Consider the following 18,702-nt stretch of genomic DNA (forward strand, 5'->3'; position numbering starts at 1 on the left):
TAAAATTTCATCTAATGCATAACATACTGTATCATTATAAATAATATTTTTACTTTCTGTTTGAATTTATTTAATTAAAGAAAACTGCTTCATCGAAAACCATTTCAAAGTAAAATAATTTATAAACTCAAAAGATACCCCACTTTTCTCCTCCAAATACTTATAAATGGTTTAAAATGCCATATAAACGACGAATTTTCGACACTTCTAAAGAAAACACTGAATACACTTAACTTGAATCTCTATTATTCTCTTTCAGCGGTTGGTGGCAATCGAGAAGGTGTGAATAATGTCGTTCTAACTCTTGTCCGAAATGTCTATGTCAAAATTTTGACTTTCATTTTTTTAAATTATGTTTTTGTTGTTGAATGAAAATAGTGTTGTATGCCTGCCTTTCTATGAACAATGAAAAGCTTTTGATCACTTCTATTTTATCGATGTTACACTTTCTATCTTTCAAGTTTAGAAAAGTTTGATGTTGAAATATCGTTCTATTTGGCATTCCGAATATGTTCTTTCAGTCTAGTATGTGTTTTTTCATCTCTGTATGTTGATAACTGACAGTGAAATTTTGACGAATAAAACCTTTAACAATTTGGAGAAGCAAAGAGAGTAACTAAAAGTAAATTACGTTCATGACGTCTAATCAATACTTCCAGATTTAACTTCAATCTATAACTTCTATCGTACATTGAAAGGTGTCAGACTAAAACAGAGAGAAAAAAAATGTCCAAATAACATCACTTACCTTTGCACTTAGGCGGTTCAGAACTCCAAGTTCCGTTTTCGAGACATAGTCTTCTTGCATGTCCATCCAATTCATGATTTTGTTCACATTCGTACAGGACCACAGCACCATAAAATGTGGCATTAGAGGCTAAAGTGTAATGTCCATGATCAATGCTTTCTGGATTTCCACAATCCACATCTGTAACAATGATAATGCACCATTATATTGTTCATACTTTTATTTTTGTTTATATTTTCATTATGTTATTTTTCTTTTTTGGTCCACTCTTTTTACTGTTTTTTATCGGGTCCTATCCCAGTTTTTTCCCCACATAATGTACTACTTTCTAATTCTTTATTGTCAGGATCACGCTAGTGGATCTTATAAAATTGCAGTGTTATTAGAATCACGTTAGTGGAACTTATAATAAGATTGTAATGTTATTAGGATCATAATAGTGAGCCTTATAAGACTATAATGTTATTAAGATAACGCTAGTGAACCTTATAAGATTTTAATGTTCATTAGGATCGCGCTAGTGGGCCTTGTAAGATTGTAATGTTATTAGGGTCACACTAGTGGAGCCATATAAGATTGTAATAGTAAATGGATCACGCTACTAAGCCTTATAAGATTGTAATGTTATTAGGGCCACGCTAGTGGGGCCATGTAAGATTGTAATGTTATTAGGGTTACGCTAGTGGGGCCATATAAGATTGTAATGTTATTAGGGCCACGCAGTGGGACCATATAAGATTGTAATTGTAACATGATTACGCTATTAAGCCTTATAAGATTGTAATGTTATTAGGGTCACGCTAGTGGAGCCATGTAAGATTGTAATGTTATTAGGGTCACGCAGTGGGACCATATAGGATTGTAATTATAAAATGATTACGCTAGTAAGCCTTATAAGATTGTAATGTTATTAGGGTCATGCTAGTGGGCCTTACAAGAATGGAATGATATTAATATAACGCTAATGGCCTTTATAAGATTACAATGTTATTAGGATATGGCTAGCGAGCCTTATAAGATTATAATATTATTAGAATTGTGTTACTTAGGATTGTAATGTTAGTACGTCCGTTACTCCACGCGATAACTCTTGAACGAAAGTGAATTTTTGAATTCTGTTTCTTGCAATAGATAGCTAGAGCAATTTGGTTCATAAAGTCAATACGTTAACATTTTCACAGATGACGGTGACTTTAACGGTGGCTGTCCTTTCCCATTTATTCTATATGAACGTTTCGCGTGATCTTCTTCATTGTATTTAGCAGAGTTCATATTTCATTGCATTGCATTGGTTAATTCCTTGCTAGCTAATGAAATCTTCCTTGCATGCAATTAAATAGAAAAAAATGTGGACGCTGGCCTCCATGTAGAAAATCTAAGTTTAAGTTACATAAACGATCTGATTTAACATATAAGACAAAAGAAACAGAGTCGAAAAATAGATTTTGTTTATATGTTTATTTACGTATAGCGTGAGAGATACTTAATTCACTATTACGAAATTTGGAACGCAGTACATTGATTGATTTGGAGTTTAGCGCCCTTTTCAACATCGGAATCAACCCCGGGTCTCCAACGCCGAGGGCGTGTACGCTAACCATATATGCACCAGAGAGTTCAGAATTTTAAAATAAAGGTAACAATAAACTATACTGTTTCACATTAAGTATACTGTAGAACCACAGATATAGTAGTTAAAACAGTTAAATTATATAAGCTCACCCATTCGGTGCTCTACATGAACGTCATCTTGCTTCTAATTTCAGTTACAGATGTTGGCCTTGATTAGAGCAATTAGAAAGGATAGAGAACGAAGAATTTTAGCTAAGCTTATAGCATATAAACATTCTTTGCGTCGAAAACCTACTTTACAACAGTTAATGGTTTAAAAATAGAATAAATAAACAAACAAACAAACAATGTAAAAATGAATAGAGTTTGATAACCAGATTTGAGATGTATTTAATTGGAGTTTTACTTTTAAAAAAGCAAAATTTCATGCATTTTATAACAAATATAACAACTTACAGCGTCCAAATGTACTTGAATTATACTTAACTGTTTCAACAATCTCCGTTTCATTTTTCTCACTTCTCAGAATGTTATTTTGCACTCTTTATGTGTATGTTCAGATGAAAAATGATGAGGTTTAAACTCTTATTAATATAAATCCCTTGTACTTGAACAACATTTTTTAAATGATCTACTACTGCAAACACTTTGCAGTAAAACTCTTTTCATAATAATATATGTAATATGGAACTATAGTAATTTTATAGAATTGTGTTCAACACTGAAAAATGCCTGTACGGTATCTGTTCCAAATATAAACTTATAAGATTACATTTTTTTTTTAACTTACCACACGCACTTGAAATTCTTGTTAAACAAAAGTTGGATATGAAAGTTGAATCTATGAATCAAACAAAAGTTGAAACTATGAATCTTCTAATAACTTCTTCATATGCACTAGTGTTAAAACTTGAAATCAATTATTATCTGCTCAATTGAACCACTTGGATGCCAAGTGTTGTAATTCCAAAATGAATTTTTTTCAGGAGAGAACTCTGAAGTCGAATATTTCATGAAAATTCATATTTATTTTATGGTTGTAATGAACATGCCGTGCGATTTACATGAGATTTGGAATTTAAAAAGTTCTCTTCTTAAAGTCTTCAATTTAGGAGTTACATCATTTGGCATCCAAGCGATCCAATTGTATATTGTCTGCTCAGTTAAGTACAATTGAAATAGATCTGGATTCAATAAGTTGTTACATTACAATAATAAGCAAAAAAATAACGATTCATATTCACCGCTATAGATTACAAAACAGTATTACTTTCGAAGGCCGAGTCCCACCAAAGTGCTAGTATTTTGTGATTTATAGCAGTGAGTGTAAAGCATTATTTTCTCCTTGCTATTGTGATTATTGTTACTGCTCGCAATCTATACTACCAAAATTGTTATATTTCTTTTACAAATTTTGTAGATGCAAGTTTTTGAAAAGAAATCTTACTTAAAATAATTTTTTTATACTTACAAACACATTCCGGGACATCCCCACTCCATTTTCCAGTATCCTCACAAGTGCTAAGAGGATCTCCAACAACTTTGTATCCTCTCTCACACCGATATTTCACGAGAGCGCCAATCTTATACGTAGTTCCAGTGGGAGAAGACTCCGCAGTGCGGATTAAAGTTCTTCCATAGGCTCTGTCATTGCCTGTCACAGAGAGAATACTATGCTCTGGTAATACTGGTTCCGTGCAGCGGATTTCTGGAAGTAATAATAATAATAATGTAAAATGGAATAAGAGTTGAAGTTTTGCTTATATTTTTTAAGGTAAGCCTCTTGAAGAGTTCTCTTACAAACTCAAAGGGCAAGGTAAGTACTCTGAGTTTATTTATAATTCTTACGGTAAGAAAATACGAATAGTTGTAATTGGAAATATAAAGTGGAAGAGTTACACAAAATAATATTAAAAATTACAGAAATAGAAAAATTGGATTTCAAACATAAAACAAGTACTTAGGTTCAAAGTAAATAAAAATTCCATAATTACCTTCTTTAATTTTTATAAATGTTATCAAATATATTACACAGTCCGTCCAACAAATTCGGGACTACTTCGAAATAATGTACCTAATAACACCATGTTAATTTTTCATATACATTTCTTTCCTTGCCACATAATATAGGAACCGGTTGTAGAGATTCGGGAACGCCTTAGGAACGTCGTTCACTGCAATGCTGTTCAGTACCGCCGTCACATTCGCTTGAATCGATACAAGACCCTAAAACGCTCTCCTTTGAGGGCAGATTTGAAGTTAGGGAAGAGTATGAATTTCGAAAGAGTCAAATCAGATGAAAAGGGAGTGTGTTCAAGGACTATGATTATTCTTTGAGTCAAACATTGACTCACAAGAAAATGCCTCGGCTCGCATTGGTTTTCTCGTGCGTCAGTTTTTGGCTAAAAGAATGTTCATAGTCCTTGAACACTCCTCATATTCGCCTGATTTGTCCCCATTAGACTTCATGCTCTCACTCTAAGCTCAAATTTATTCTCAAGAAGTAGTGTTTTGAGGATGTTGAATCGATTTAAGTGAATGTAACGGCGATGCTGAACAGAATTCTATTAGACGACTTTCCTAGGACATTGTAGAGATCTACAACTAGTCTCGCAAGTGTGTGGCAAGGAAAGGGATATATATGAAAAATTAACGTGGTAATAAATTTTTCTGGCATCATTCAGTATATTCTTTCGAGGTAGTTCTGAAACGAATTGTGCATAATCATTCAGATATTGTTAATACTTCATCTACCCTGATAAGTACTTTGAAAAGAAATCAAACTGTTATATGAATCTACGTTTATCAAATAAGAAGACATTTCAGTAAATATAATAATGTTGAACAGTTGTTCCAGAAACGCGAGCATCTTTATTTTGCTAAATTAAAACCGGGTCGTTCTTTAGACACAATTTATATCACAGAATACATGATATAGAACTCATATCATAGAATATATTTTGTTGTATCATAGAATTTTTCAGAACAGACTGCTGGACTGCTACAAGTGGTATGCATACACATTTCGTGTTCATTTTAAAACAATAGCTAATGACACCGTGTTCATTACCATAGAAGCCGAGCGAAAATGACCGTGCAACGTCCTCAGTCGATATGGATACATATTTATTATTATTATTATTATTATTATTATTATTATTATTATTATTATTATTATTATTATTATTATTATTATTATTATTATTATTATTATTATTATTATCATCATCATCATCATAGGTATTTTGCCATTATTAGCAGACACTTTCCGCAACTGAAAAGATTCCATGCTCCACGGTCTTCCCCTAAACTCTTCATCCTCACGTACGATTTATCTGTTCTGATTTCATCCATCAATTGCAGTCTCCTTCCTCTTCCCTCTCTTTTCTGCCACCATAACCTCTAGCACGTCCCTCATAATTCTTATCCAATGTCCCATTCCAACCAGGTTCTCTTCCTCTTCTTAATAATATCTAAAATTGTTCTTTTCTCTTCCACCATTTCTAACACCCTCTCCTTCGTTTTCCGCTCGATACAGCTAATTCTCTCCATTCTTCTCCACACCCACATTTCGAAAGCTTTAAGTCGTTTTCATCATTTGTGCGTAATGTCCATGGTTCTGCCCTATACAGTACAATACTTAACACGAAGCATTTTATGAGTCTTTTTTCTCAACTCTTTATTCAAGGATCCAAAAAATAGTCTTTCTCTTCCTCCTAACCTAGCTTGTTTGTACTTCACGTTTGCACTTCACATCATCACTAATAATACTATCTAGGAATCGAAAACTAGTCACCTGTTCTATTTTCTCCCCTCCTACTTCTGTATTTAGAGAAGTAGAAAAAAAAGCGGCTGTGGTACATTAATACAATTACTTAAAAATTGTGTATTTTACCTTCACATCGTGGTGGTGAATCACTCCACTGTCGATTTTCCTGACAGTATCGAGTAGCAGGACCCGTTAATCTATAATTCCTTACACAGCTGTAGACTATTTCACTACCCAAGTATTGTGTGCCGTTGGTATAACTCACAGATCCATACAAAATGGCTGGCACCTTTCCACAATCCACATCTATATGAACACACAAAAAAGAAATTTTTAGAAATTCACTGTTTTCTGATCATTCTTAAAATGCATAAATAGATGAATAGAAAGGACACACAATATTTCATATTAAACAAAGAAAAAAACTTGTCCTAACATAAATATTTAAATCAGTACTACACAGATTGAATTTGGTCATTGATAGTTCAATGCTTTTATGTTTTGTTTTTTGCAAAATTGGACTTTTCCAGTTTAAATTTTTAAAACATAAAAATATACAGGTGTTTCAAAAAGAATCATCCGATTTTACAAAGGCAATATCTTTTACATGCATGCACTCAAAATCTTAAGATAAATCTTAAAAATACATTTAGGAATATGAAGTTTTAATTTATCTTTCATGAATGTTCAATGTGCCCTCCACCGGCTGTAGAGCATACACCTAGATGATAGTCTAATACTAATGGAAACATACTTGTCCCATACTAATGGAAGCATATCTGGTGTCACTGCTATTATTCGCCTAGAGTTGTTGGAATGACAGGCACATAATGGAGTCTTTCACAATCTCCCTCCCCAAAAGATATGAACAAGCAAGGGAGCTAGTTGCACCAAAGAGACTCCTGCCGGTAACTACATAAATCACGTGAACCAGCAACTTGTGACTGCCCCTATGTTCCTTTTAAAACACCCTGTACTGTTGAATTTTTCAAAATATCTTTATGGGAAAAAAGTATCATTTCTAAAAATCAAATCCAGGGTATTGGAAGCACCATGATTTTTACTTTAAACAGTTGCCATACGAATCTATTTTAAAGTAAAAAAAAAAAAAAAAAAAAAAAAAAAAAAAAACTGTATATTTTCTCGTTATGAAGAAGTTTCGAATGAGTAGTCGATTCGGGAAATCTAGGGCATATTATTATTATTTTTAGATTGGGAAGTACTACACTAAAATACATGAAAAAATACTTTCTTACGCACTTTTTTTGACTAACAACGAGCATTGCCGAAGATGTTATGCATATCTTCAGCACGACTACTTTTTGAAAGCTTCAATAATCTAATTCAAATAAATGAAACGACATAAATCATTCAGTCATAATTGATATTTTAAGTATGATCGTTGACACACTAAATCAAACGGATGTGTCATTTTCGCAATCTATAACAAAGGAGATGAAATTATTTTTTGGCAAAAGTTATCACAGTATATTCCATTCATTATACTATAAAATAATATACTATTTTATGTAAAACCTATTTATTTTAAAAGTTATACCTTGAAAATTATTTCTTTTATTTATAAAACATTTCATGAAATAGCAATATAATTTATTTATTTTTTATTTTATTTTATTTTATTTTTTTTTTACTTACATTCACAGATTGGAGGTGTTCCAGACCAATCTCCTTCTCTTGTGCATTCGTGAATAGCTTCTCCTCGCATAACATGACCAACTTCACAGTGGTACTCGATGCTAGAGTGGACGTTAAAATCATAACCGACCACGTAGCTTCCAGGAGGCACTTCTGGCTCGTCACAAGTTATTACTGTAAGAAATAAAAAAAAAAAAAAGAAGTGATACGGTAAGTCAATGTTGATCAATAGTACTTCAAAAGATCATATTTCCTCTTTTCGGTGAGAAACTAAATAGGCATCTGGCTTCTTCTGGTATATAGAAGTGATTTCTTCTAAAGCTTTGATTTTAGGGGTTTATTTCTTTATATTTTGCATTAATTTAGTATGCATCAGGGTGTAATATTAACGAAAAAACAGAAATCCAGACCAGCAAAATTTATAACACTGTTGTGGTAAGTGAATAAATACATAATAATTCATATATGATCTTTACTGAACGATAATTTTAATAAATCTTGCATTTACTGAACATGAGTTATATTGTAGTGTACATAAAACCAAGGATGTTATAAAATAGAGGATCTGCCTATACTACAAAATCGTGAAGCCATACGTCACGGTTTCGCCACTCCCACTCTGTCCAATAAAATCGCAATGTTTTGAGCCAACATTCATGGTGGAAACGAGAGTACCCAATCAGACGTGCCGATGCTCGTTTTTTTCTTTTGGCTTCGTTGAGTTAATAGAATGAAGATACATATAGGCAGATCCTCTATTTTATAACATCTTTGCATAGAACATTAATATTTTGTTATTAAGTGCAATTTGAGTAATATTTAATTTTTTATAAGGAAATTAATTATTCTCATAAAGAGCGAACTATTAACAATCATAAGGAACAAATTGATAAAAATCAAGCCCATAATGTATCTTTTTATTTCAATAAATATAAAGAAGCACCTTTTCACATAAACTCTGAAGACATTTTTCAAGATAGCAGTCTAATTTACAGCCTTAAGGACAAAACCAATAAAGTGTGAACTTGATAAATTTTCGATAAATCTATGAAAAATAAAACACATTATTCACATTAATTGAATTTTTTATATTAAAACTAAAAGTAAAATTACTTATTTCTTCCACTACAGAAAATCTATGACAATATCTTTAACCGAGGATATCACAATCCAGTAATAATATGTGGAAGATACTATTAATCTCGGTGAGATGACCTTGGTTTCTGCTGACATGATACTAATTTTTTTTCATGATTTTGAATCATTGAATTTTCACACAGATGCGTTGAATTCTGTCTTTGATTTTAATTATGATTTATTGCGTCGTAGCGTAAATCTTACTTTGGTCATACGATACCTCCAAAGGGAATAATCCAACAGGAAACAAAACGGAGCACCATGTGACACAGCTAATGCGAAGTTAAAGTCATTGAGCTGGAAGTTTAGGGATAGAATGTTGTCACGCAATGGTAATATCACCTGGATGCCCTGATCACGTAACTTGTCTTATCTCGAATTTGTTTTGAGGATTTCTATATAATAGTTTTGCGCACTACATTACAACATCGCAACCACTAACTAGCTGGAAGACGGGATACGACCCACTAGTGACAAAATAGAACCCAAACTGTCCAAAATTCCAAGAGAAGGTTAGTAGCGTACTAGGGCCTTTCTATTTCAACTGTGCCCCCTTCTGGCGCTGCTGTCGATGTGTGTTTTCCTATACCTCCCTCGAAAGAGGAGGGACAAGTTGTTGTAGCCGAGAACTTTCAATTGTTGGGTGCGGAAACATTGCCACAATGAATTATTTCACGAACTTCGCTGTGTTCTGTCTTGTTAGCCATTCTAAGTAGCCTACGATCTTCATTCGTCAAGTCTAAACAACTGAATGGTAAATTGGAAACACAGCTGAGATCATTCATTTCTTTTCCCTAAGTAAAAGGAGAATTTCCTCCATCAAAGGACGGCAGGGGTGGGCCCGAAATATATTTCGCATATTTTCCGAGGGCACACTTGAGATAAACAGGCTCTAACAGAGTTGCGATGGCCATTTGATCAATATTATCTTCCATACCTAATTATAATATTACATGAAATCCTTCTTAACTATAATAGTATAAATAAATGTCAAATGTTTAGAAAATCTTTAACACCGAAGAAAAAAAGGACCAATTTTTACATAGGAACTGTTATTTTCTCATGTCTTAAGTAACACAACCATTGACTTATTGGCATTATAACTAATACGTATAAACTTACATTCACAAGAAGGAGTTTCTCCTGCCCATTTTCCATCTCTGTTACACGTCTGTTGCTTTGGTCCTGTCAGCCAATAATCCTCCCCACACGAATATTCTACGATGCTGCCGTAGGTGGTAGTTCCATTGATCAGGAAAAACCTACCATTGTCAATGTTAGGTGGTGATCCACAGTCAATAAATTTACAAGATGGTCCTCTTCCAGACCAGCGGCCTCCTAGTTCGCACGACAAAACCTTTAAAATAAAATTAAAAAAAAAAAAAGATGTATTATCACCACAGTCAGTTACGAAAACTGGATATAAAAATACATACTATATGTAAAGGATTTTGTGAATTATTTATAGAATATTTGGTATACCAAACAACACACAAAAAGGATTCAAAAATAGAGTTATTCTAGTCCGTCATCCTTCAAAATGGCGGTCGGAAAACTATTTTTGGATCGAAAGATCCATCAAAAATTTTCTTGTAGGCCTTATATCTGGAGAACTACATATAGTGTAGTCAAACCCAAACTATTACTTAACTCAGAATGGTGTGCTTATTCCGTAAAAAAAAATACGAAAACTCGATTTAGGATCCGATCAAAAATTTTGTGGCTCTTGACCCAGAAACTAATTATTGGCCAAGATAGCAATCTTTAGATGCATTTTTTTGATCATTTCTAAAATTCTTGGTCAAGATCGCAATCTTTTGATCCATTATTTGGATCATTCCTAAAATTCCTGTTTTATATTTATCTCAGAAATTCGAAAATAATTTATAATGAAACACAAGTCATATTTAGCCTATACTTTTTCTTATAACAAATAATTTTCAAGAGAAGTATGAAAGATGCTCGCCATTTTGAAGATGGCAGTCATAACACAACTTTATGTTCTGAGCCCATATTCACAAAATCTCTTGCTTGTAATATATTTTTAAAACTTTATGTAAATTTTGTACCAAAATAACTGGACTAAATTTAGAAGAGAAATTATATAGTTACTGCTTAGGAATCTGAGTGAATATGAACTACTAGTGTTGTAATTTGTAAAAAAAAAAAAAAAAAAAAAGTATGATTTACACTTCACAACATATATCTAAACGCATTTATACTAATTACTTACAGGAGTTCCGAGTAAAATGAATCCTGAGAGACATGTGTATGTAGCAACTGAACCAGCGCGTCTGCCTGTCACCTCCACCTTTCCTCCTGAGATTTCTGGAGGATCAGGACACCAGTCAACTATGGATAGAATAAACAAATAAATTGATGAATAATGTTTAACCATATACAGAAAGTCAGCATTTTAGTAACATGTGTCAAAGAGAGGAACTATTCTTTAATTTTTAATGTCTGTGGTAAGAATTACGACTGGTGATCGATAATGTGAAAATCGAGATGGTTATAATTCTATACAAAGATATAAAACACACACATTTCAGTTCACTTAAGATTGCAATAATTTTCAACGTAACTATTTTTTTAAATATCACAAAACTTAGTTTTTAAGATATTTTCTATCTACCTTACAATATTTTAATGTGGGAAAGAATATCTATTAAGTACGAAATCCTTTAAACTACGCTTTAACAAGCAAAAAAGAATGGCAATATGAAAGCTTTTTTTCTATAAATATTGAGAACTCTTGACTAAGACTTTCTCTAAAATATTGAAGTGAAAAAAATTACAGTATCGATAGAACTGACTACTCCATTCTAAAACTTACATAGACACTTAGGCTCTTCCTCACTCCAATGTCCACCATCTCCACAAGTTCGTTTCTCATGGCCAATCAACGTGTAATTTTCGTGACAGCTATAGATTGCTGATGCGCCATGAGTAGTTCTGTTCTGCTCTAGACGAACAGTGCCATGCTCTAAATCAGGAAGTCCACCACAATCAACGTCTATAATAAATAAATTAAAATTAAAAATGTGAAAACGTGACAATATCAAAGTTGTTATAATTGTGTATTACAAATACATATTCATAATTTTAAAGTACTACGAAGATTTGAACAAATATATTATTTATTTGCTGATTTCTTCATTTATTTTACTTAGTTCAATAAAGCTTTCTCAAGTAGAAAATAATTAACATTATAATTTTAAGACTTAATACTAAAAGTCTGAAAACGCTTATTTTAAATAAATAAATAAATAAATCTATATGGACACAATTTAATGTTCAAATATTTCTAATGCTTTAAAGTTAAGAAAATGTATCAAATAACTACTATATTCAATAATGTACTTTTTCATGATAGTATCAATATATTCTATAGGGATTTCGTGACGTTTTTGTAATATTCTCTGATCTGAATTTATATTTCATAATCTTTCAATAAATTCTCTTTTAGGAATGTATTTCTTACATATTCATTCTAGAAATATGGGATATACTTTAAAATAAGCAGCAGTTACCTTCTGTCAATTCTTTTAAAATATGACTAATGTTAAAACTTCAGCTTTAGCTATCACTACTGTATTCATAAGCTTTAAAACATGGAACATTCTGAGTTTTGTTTTATTTCAATAGTAAATTCTACCATTTTATCTATTATTTTGTTAATCTCTGTTAATCTAGCTTTAAAATGACGTAATTATTTGAACATCTTCATGAAATTAAGAATACGGAAATTAATAAACGACAAATATTAATAATATGTTTATGAGTACATTCCATGTTAAATTTTCACTTCCGATTATTGGTTTCAGTTTTTTTTTTTTTTTTTTTTAAATTTGTAATCTATCTACAGTCTGGAAAAAAGTTCTTTAGTACAATTCGGTAATTTTTGCTCTCCAACAATCAACAATAATCGCCTTATGTCATGATCGATTTTATATCTATTGACCTTTTTGAGAATTTTCCTTACCTTTTTTGATTATCTTGATTATTTAATATTTTTTGAATTGTTTATTATGTTACATATCTTATGAGTTAAGATAATGGTGTGCATCTGACTATACAGGTACAATGGGAAAAGAAACGAACAGTTTGAGTTCTAAACTTAATACCACAACTTCTGTATAACCTTCTAAATTAAATATATTGTGTTTTACTAGTTTAGTAGTGAATTCGAGTGTGAGAAGTATTATCATAATTCCTTCCTATTCAGGTAATAATTTTACTTTCCATGTGACGTCAAATTAATTCTAGTCCGAAAAGGAGGCTAAGCCAATATATACACAATACCTTAATAATAATAATAATAATCTATATATATAAAAGAGAATGCACAAATCCTTTGTTAGCTCATCACGCTAATACGGCTGAACCGATTTCTTTCATTTTTGGGGGGTTATTAGGATTTGGACCCTAGATGGTTTTTAGCATATCACTTTAATTTTTAATTACCAGTGTCTTGAGATAATTGACCATTCAGGTACAAATCCTTTGTTATTAGTTCATCATAGGTAAAAATAAACGTATTTATGCAACCCGCATGACCGTTAACTCGGCGGGTTAGCATAAATGACAGGCGATATACAGCGGAAAATAGCTTGAATCTTCTGTTTAAAATTTTTTAATTGATTTGCTTATTTTTACAGACACTTTTACAATATGCCAGCACCGGGATGACCGCAGCGAAGCGGGGCGGGTTAACATAAATGACAGGCGATATAATGTTAAGATTTACTGCAATCTTCTATGGTTTTTATCATATCACTTGAAAGCGAAAAAGTAAAAATTATCTAAGTAACAAAGTTTATTGCGTTCCGGGGTGACCGCAGCGAAGCGGGGTGAACGCTGCTAGTAATAATAATAATAATAATAATAATAATAATAATAATAATAATAATAATAATAATAATAATAATAATAATAATAATAATAATAATAATAATAATAATAACGTTTAATAGGAGTTATTAGTTATATAAACTATTCTACTTTGTTTAAAACTACGCAAGGCGTCCCCTAAAGCTTAAACAGTAACATAGAAATCAAATATGAAAAGATCAAATAATTTGCATACATCTACAAATATCAAAACTATGTTTACATTACATTACAGGATCTTCATCAAACAAGAAACAATTTTTTTTTCTTAAACACACACAGATACATTTTAGAATGTTATACTATGGTGAAACAGAAAAGTAACATAATCTAAGTAATTTAGTTTGCGAGAAATACAATGTGTAATGTTTTATATACTTAATAATTATAACATACCAGTTTTCGAAGTATGTTCCACGTCTGAGCGTAAAAAGAAACAAAATAAATTCAAAAAAATATTTTTTAAGCATATTTTAAGCCATGATAACTTGTTTCCCTCTACAAATGTAATAAGATTTTAAATATATATCTGATAATAACAACAATATGCTTTAGATAATGTAAGGCCTCTAGGACAACAACTACGTATGCACCATGTTAATTTTTACTTTGTTATTCTACAGGAATCATTCTCTATAATCACTGACAATGATTTGGTGCACACGTTATTGCTATCCTAGATGGCATATATATAAGTATATTAGTATACGCCGTAAACCTTACAAAAAATTGATGCTTCATGGAAATTTTCTCTCGTAGGAAATGTGCCATTACCTGTCGTAATATGGAAGAACTTTGCATCGTAAATAATAAATATAATAAAGGTCTTGAACTGGTATTTTGATAAAGCCACCCTAAAAACTTCGGTAGGTTAGGAGAGGATATTTATCTGTGTAGCACAAGTTCGTATCTGGATCGCACCAAAACGCTATGCATGAGCGAGTTATCTCAGAATATTCAATTTAGTTCTTCTTTATTTCATCAATATTTCAAAACTATTTGTTTACCTTTACTATCGTCCCTGTTTTGCAAAAAGTGCACATTTCAGGGACAAAAGTCTTAACAAAACACTATTACCAGCACTGATCAGGCTAGACTATTAGGATCCTGAAGTCCTAGTAATATATCTCCTAGTTGAGCGTTCTAACTCGCTATTATTCTAGTAGCTTGATAAACAGCGAGAAACCTGATACGAAATTTTATAAACTATAATATACAGGGTTATTACAAATGATTCATCAGGTTTTAAAGTCTTATAACTTCAAATATTTAATGCCCATCTATTTGCACTAATAATCAATCAAAAGAGCTTACTTTAAAGTTTTGTTTATGTCATGGCAGGTTCCGTTGTGACTCACCAGGTGGCAGGGTGATAACAGTTTGCAAAATGGCGAATAAGCAACATAAAGCATTTCGTGTGATGGAATATGTGAAGACAGAATCCGTCACCACAGTGCAGCGTACGTTCCGAAGACAGTAGAACATAGAACTACCAACACACCAAAGCATTTTGCGATGGTAACGACAGTTTAAGGACACAGGGTGCCTCTGTAAGGGAAAAAGCTCCGGGTGACCATCTGTCTCGGAGGAAACAGTGGAGAGCTCGAACGTGTATGGGCTGGGCTTGACTACCGCGTAGATGTGTGTCATATAAGACGAAGAGTGCACATAGAATATTTGTAATGATGTGTAAGAAACTTGAAAATGTGCTTTTTCAAATGATGTGTCAATCATTATTCTGTATGTAATACCGTACTTTGTGAAATGCATTCATACAAAACCCGATGAATCATTTGTAATTACACTGTGTTTTAATTTCTTTGATTTAGATAACTTTTGTTTATCCTTTTACATTACATAGGAAATAGATATATACAAAAGTTATCATAAAGTGACAATCAGATAATGGAATAGCTACAGTAATATATACGCATAACTGAAAAAAAAATCTTAAAATATCTACGCGTAATAACATTGCTAATTTTCAAGTGGCTATGTAAATCAGTGGGTGCAGTATTGACGCTGAATCATTTCGACAGGTGGATAATAGTAGTTATATCAAATGTTAAAAATTGCTGTGAGACGATATACATACCATTCTATTTACATATCATTTAATTGCAGCAAACTTCTTGAACATTAGTAAAATATATCTTTAACAATCATCATTAAAAGTTATTATCAATTTTCATTGTGATCAAAAGGAATAAGATTATATTAATTTTAGAGAAGATAATTGTTGTATTTATTTATGTTTTTATGTTAAGACTAAATAATTCTGTGAAAAAGTGGTTTATGAAGCAGTTGCTTTTTTCATTAAAACTTTTTTCTTTGTGATAACACATCATCAAACATGAAACTAAAGAAATTACTTCGCAAATAATGACAGTATATCAAATAACTACTAACATCTGTTAGATATGTAAAGTATTAAAGTTTGCATGTATATACAGTATATCAAAACTTCTGACATTTCTTCATTTTTCCTTTAAATTACAAATAAATTTACGATCTTTATTGAAAGGATATTCTATAATCTGTTTGTTAGGTTAGTCACTTACTGCATTATTATTATTATTATTATTATTATTATTATTATTATTATTATTATTATTATTATTATTATTATTATTATTATTATTATTATTATTATTATTATTATTATTATTATTATTACACTTCTCGCCTTTGCTCTGTAGTTACTCCACTTCTAAAGGTTTTCCTTTCTTTTCTGGCCAAATTCCAACTAGAGTAGCCGTTTTTTCTTTCAAGTGCTCCAAAATGATTTTTTTCTTTTGTTGTGTGTAACACGTTTTATATGTTTCGTTGGTGGGTCTGGATAATATTGAAGACAGGCAGTCAATCGGTTATGTGACTAAATGTTGCATGAACTGTGTGTTCCAGGAGGGTTCTTAGTGGTTGAACAGGATCAATTCCATTACTGTCTACCTTTTGAATTCTATCACAAGGCTTATTGTTTAGAAAGAGTCGTGAGGTCTTTCTTCTTTTAAGTCCTCTGGCAGATCGAGAAGCGAACTCAATTTTTTTTAATATTTCCTTTGTTTGACTCTTCACTCTATTGGCCAGTACGAGTTTATACATTTTCCTATTATTATTTTTGATCTTGCAATGTATTTTGATTTTGAAATAAATGGTACCTGCACCAGAAAATTGTTCCAAATGTAAACAACCAGTTTATGGTAAACAAAAATCTATAAAATGCATCATACGTTTAGATGAAAAGAATCTTTCATGTCTAGAACAATTAAGTAAAGCGGTAAACTTTTCCGAAATTATTGACTAGAAATTTGATACTTGCATAAACAAATCGAATATAACTGACTACCATACTTTGGGTATTGTTAGTAATCCAAGGTTTGGTAGCTAAAATAGTGAACAGAGAAGGGTTAGATAATCAAGTCGCGACAGCAAACAATTTTCTATTGATTTGAAGTTTCTTTCAAAACTAGTAGAGGATTGTTTGAATAGATTTGATCTTGTATTGTTACAGGAACTTGAATATTTAGGGCTGAAGTTACCATTTCGAGAACTGAGAAAATCATTGAGATAATTGATAGTTGAGAAAAATATATCCGATCGAGCTTAAATTCTAATCTTGAAGCTAATGTTGAAATTGTGTCTGATGTTAATGATCAGGTACAGTAAGCTAGTTTAGATGGTAATAACAAGCCTAATGATATTGCACTTCGAATCAGAATACTGAGTGTTAGTCTCAAGTGATTCAAAGAAATGAAGATATATATATATATATATATATATATATATATATATATATATATATAGATAGATAGATAGATAGATAGATAGATAGATAGATAGATAGATAAATAAACGTGTGGCTTATAGATCGCAAATTTCAAACTCAAAGAAAACTTACTATTGGTTGTGACAGTAATAACTCTGAGTTAGTGTCAAAACCGAGGAGAAAAGTCTTACTTGTAACTAGATTTAGTCCATTAGTTAGGATTGCTGGGGTTGAAGATATTATTAAACAACAAAACGTCGTGACTGTTGTGTGACCAAATTGAAAACCAAATATAACTCTTATTCATCGTTTCATGTTGAAGTGAATGAAACCGAGTTTTTTCACAATATACAATCCTGCAATATGGTCTATAACATTCTCGTAGGACATTTTTTTGGGGGGAAGGGGGAGCAAATGAGGCAATCGTGAGGAACGTATTGATAACACTGACTTAGTGTATGGTATTAAAATGTGAGTGGACTTCGAATTAAGCATCATTTTTTCTCTTCTGTTGCTGATTGTAACTATGATGTAATAGCAGTTACTGAAACTCAGCTGTCAGATCTTCACAATGATTATAATTATTTTCCTGATATTTTTGCATATTTTAGGGCTGATAAACAATATTGCAAAGAAACTTGTAGCAGGGACGCTGGGTCTCTGCTGGTCGTTAAAAATCACCTTCTTACTCACTGAAGATATGATTTAGAAAACATAAATGAGTGTGTTTGGGCTGAAATAAAGTGGAAACAATTAAGAATTTTATCTTCATCCAGGTTTTTGTTCTCAAGATTTCAAGAATCATCTTAATTATATTGTTCGAAAGTTGAATTTTCTGAATTAGGATATATTTAATTGAAGATTTTAGTACCTATATAGTTGATTGGACCAATAATGAGCCACTTTCTGGAATGTATTATTATTGTAAGATCAAATTTTATCAACCTTTTTGGACAATACGAATTTAAGTGTGGATTCGTCAGTCTTTAATTTGGATTTGGTAATATCAAATTCTAATATATTTTTTTTAACAAAAATTGTGAATATACGGTATCACCCGATATACATATCATCACCGTATTGAAATTGAGTTTTTTCTTTGTGATGGATATAAATTGTACTAAGTTCCTAAACGTTTTAAATTTACAAAAGGGGATTATT

The 18,702-nt window shown here is 31.6% G+C and overlaps 1 protein-coding gene across 2 annotated transcripts in view; it reads right to left on the reverse strand.

Moving 5' to 3' along the window:
- fw (CUB and Sushi multiple domains furrowed) overlaps nucleotides 1-18,702 on the reverse strand; it is a 358,906-nt gene that overhangs the window by 30,420 nt on the left and 309,784 nt on the right. For both annotated transcript variants that reach the window (XM_081764487.1, XM_081764488.1), the window contains exons 10-16: nucleotides 11,719-11,898; nucleotides 11,116-11,234; nucleotides 10,005-10,239; nucleotides 7,746-7,919; nucleotides 6,216-6,395; nucleotides 3,792-4,028; nucleotides 749-928 (exon numbers count right to left, since the gene is read on the reverse strand). In XM_081764487.1, coding sequence (XP_081620613.1) covers nucleotides 749-928; nucleotides 3,792-4,028; nucleotides 6,216-6,395; nucleotides 7,746-7,919; nucleotides 10,005-10,239; nucleotides 11,116-11,234; nucleotides 11,719-11,898 — 1,305 coding nt within the window. The remainder of the gene's footprint in view (nucleotides 1-748; nucleotides 929-3,791; nucleotides 4,029-6,215; nucleotides 6,396-7,745; nucleotides 7,920-10,004; nucleotides 10,240-11,115; nucleotides 11,235-11,718; nucleotides 11,899-18,702) is intronic.

This window comes from Thermobia domestica, chromosome 7 (genome assembly GCF_964235325.1).
Source record: "Thermobia domestica chromosome 7, izTheDome1.hap1.1, whole genome shotgun sequence".
NCBI classification, from domain to species: domain Eukaryota; kingdom Metazoa; phylum Arthropoda; class Insecta; order Zygentoma; family Lepismatidae; genus Thermobia; species Thermobia domestica.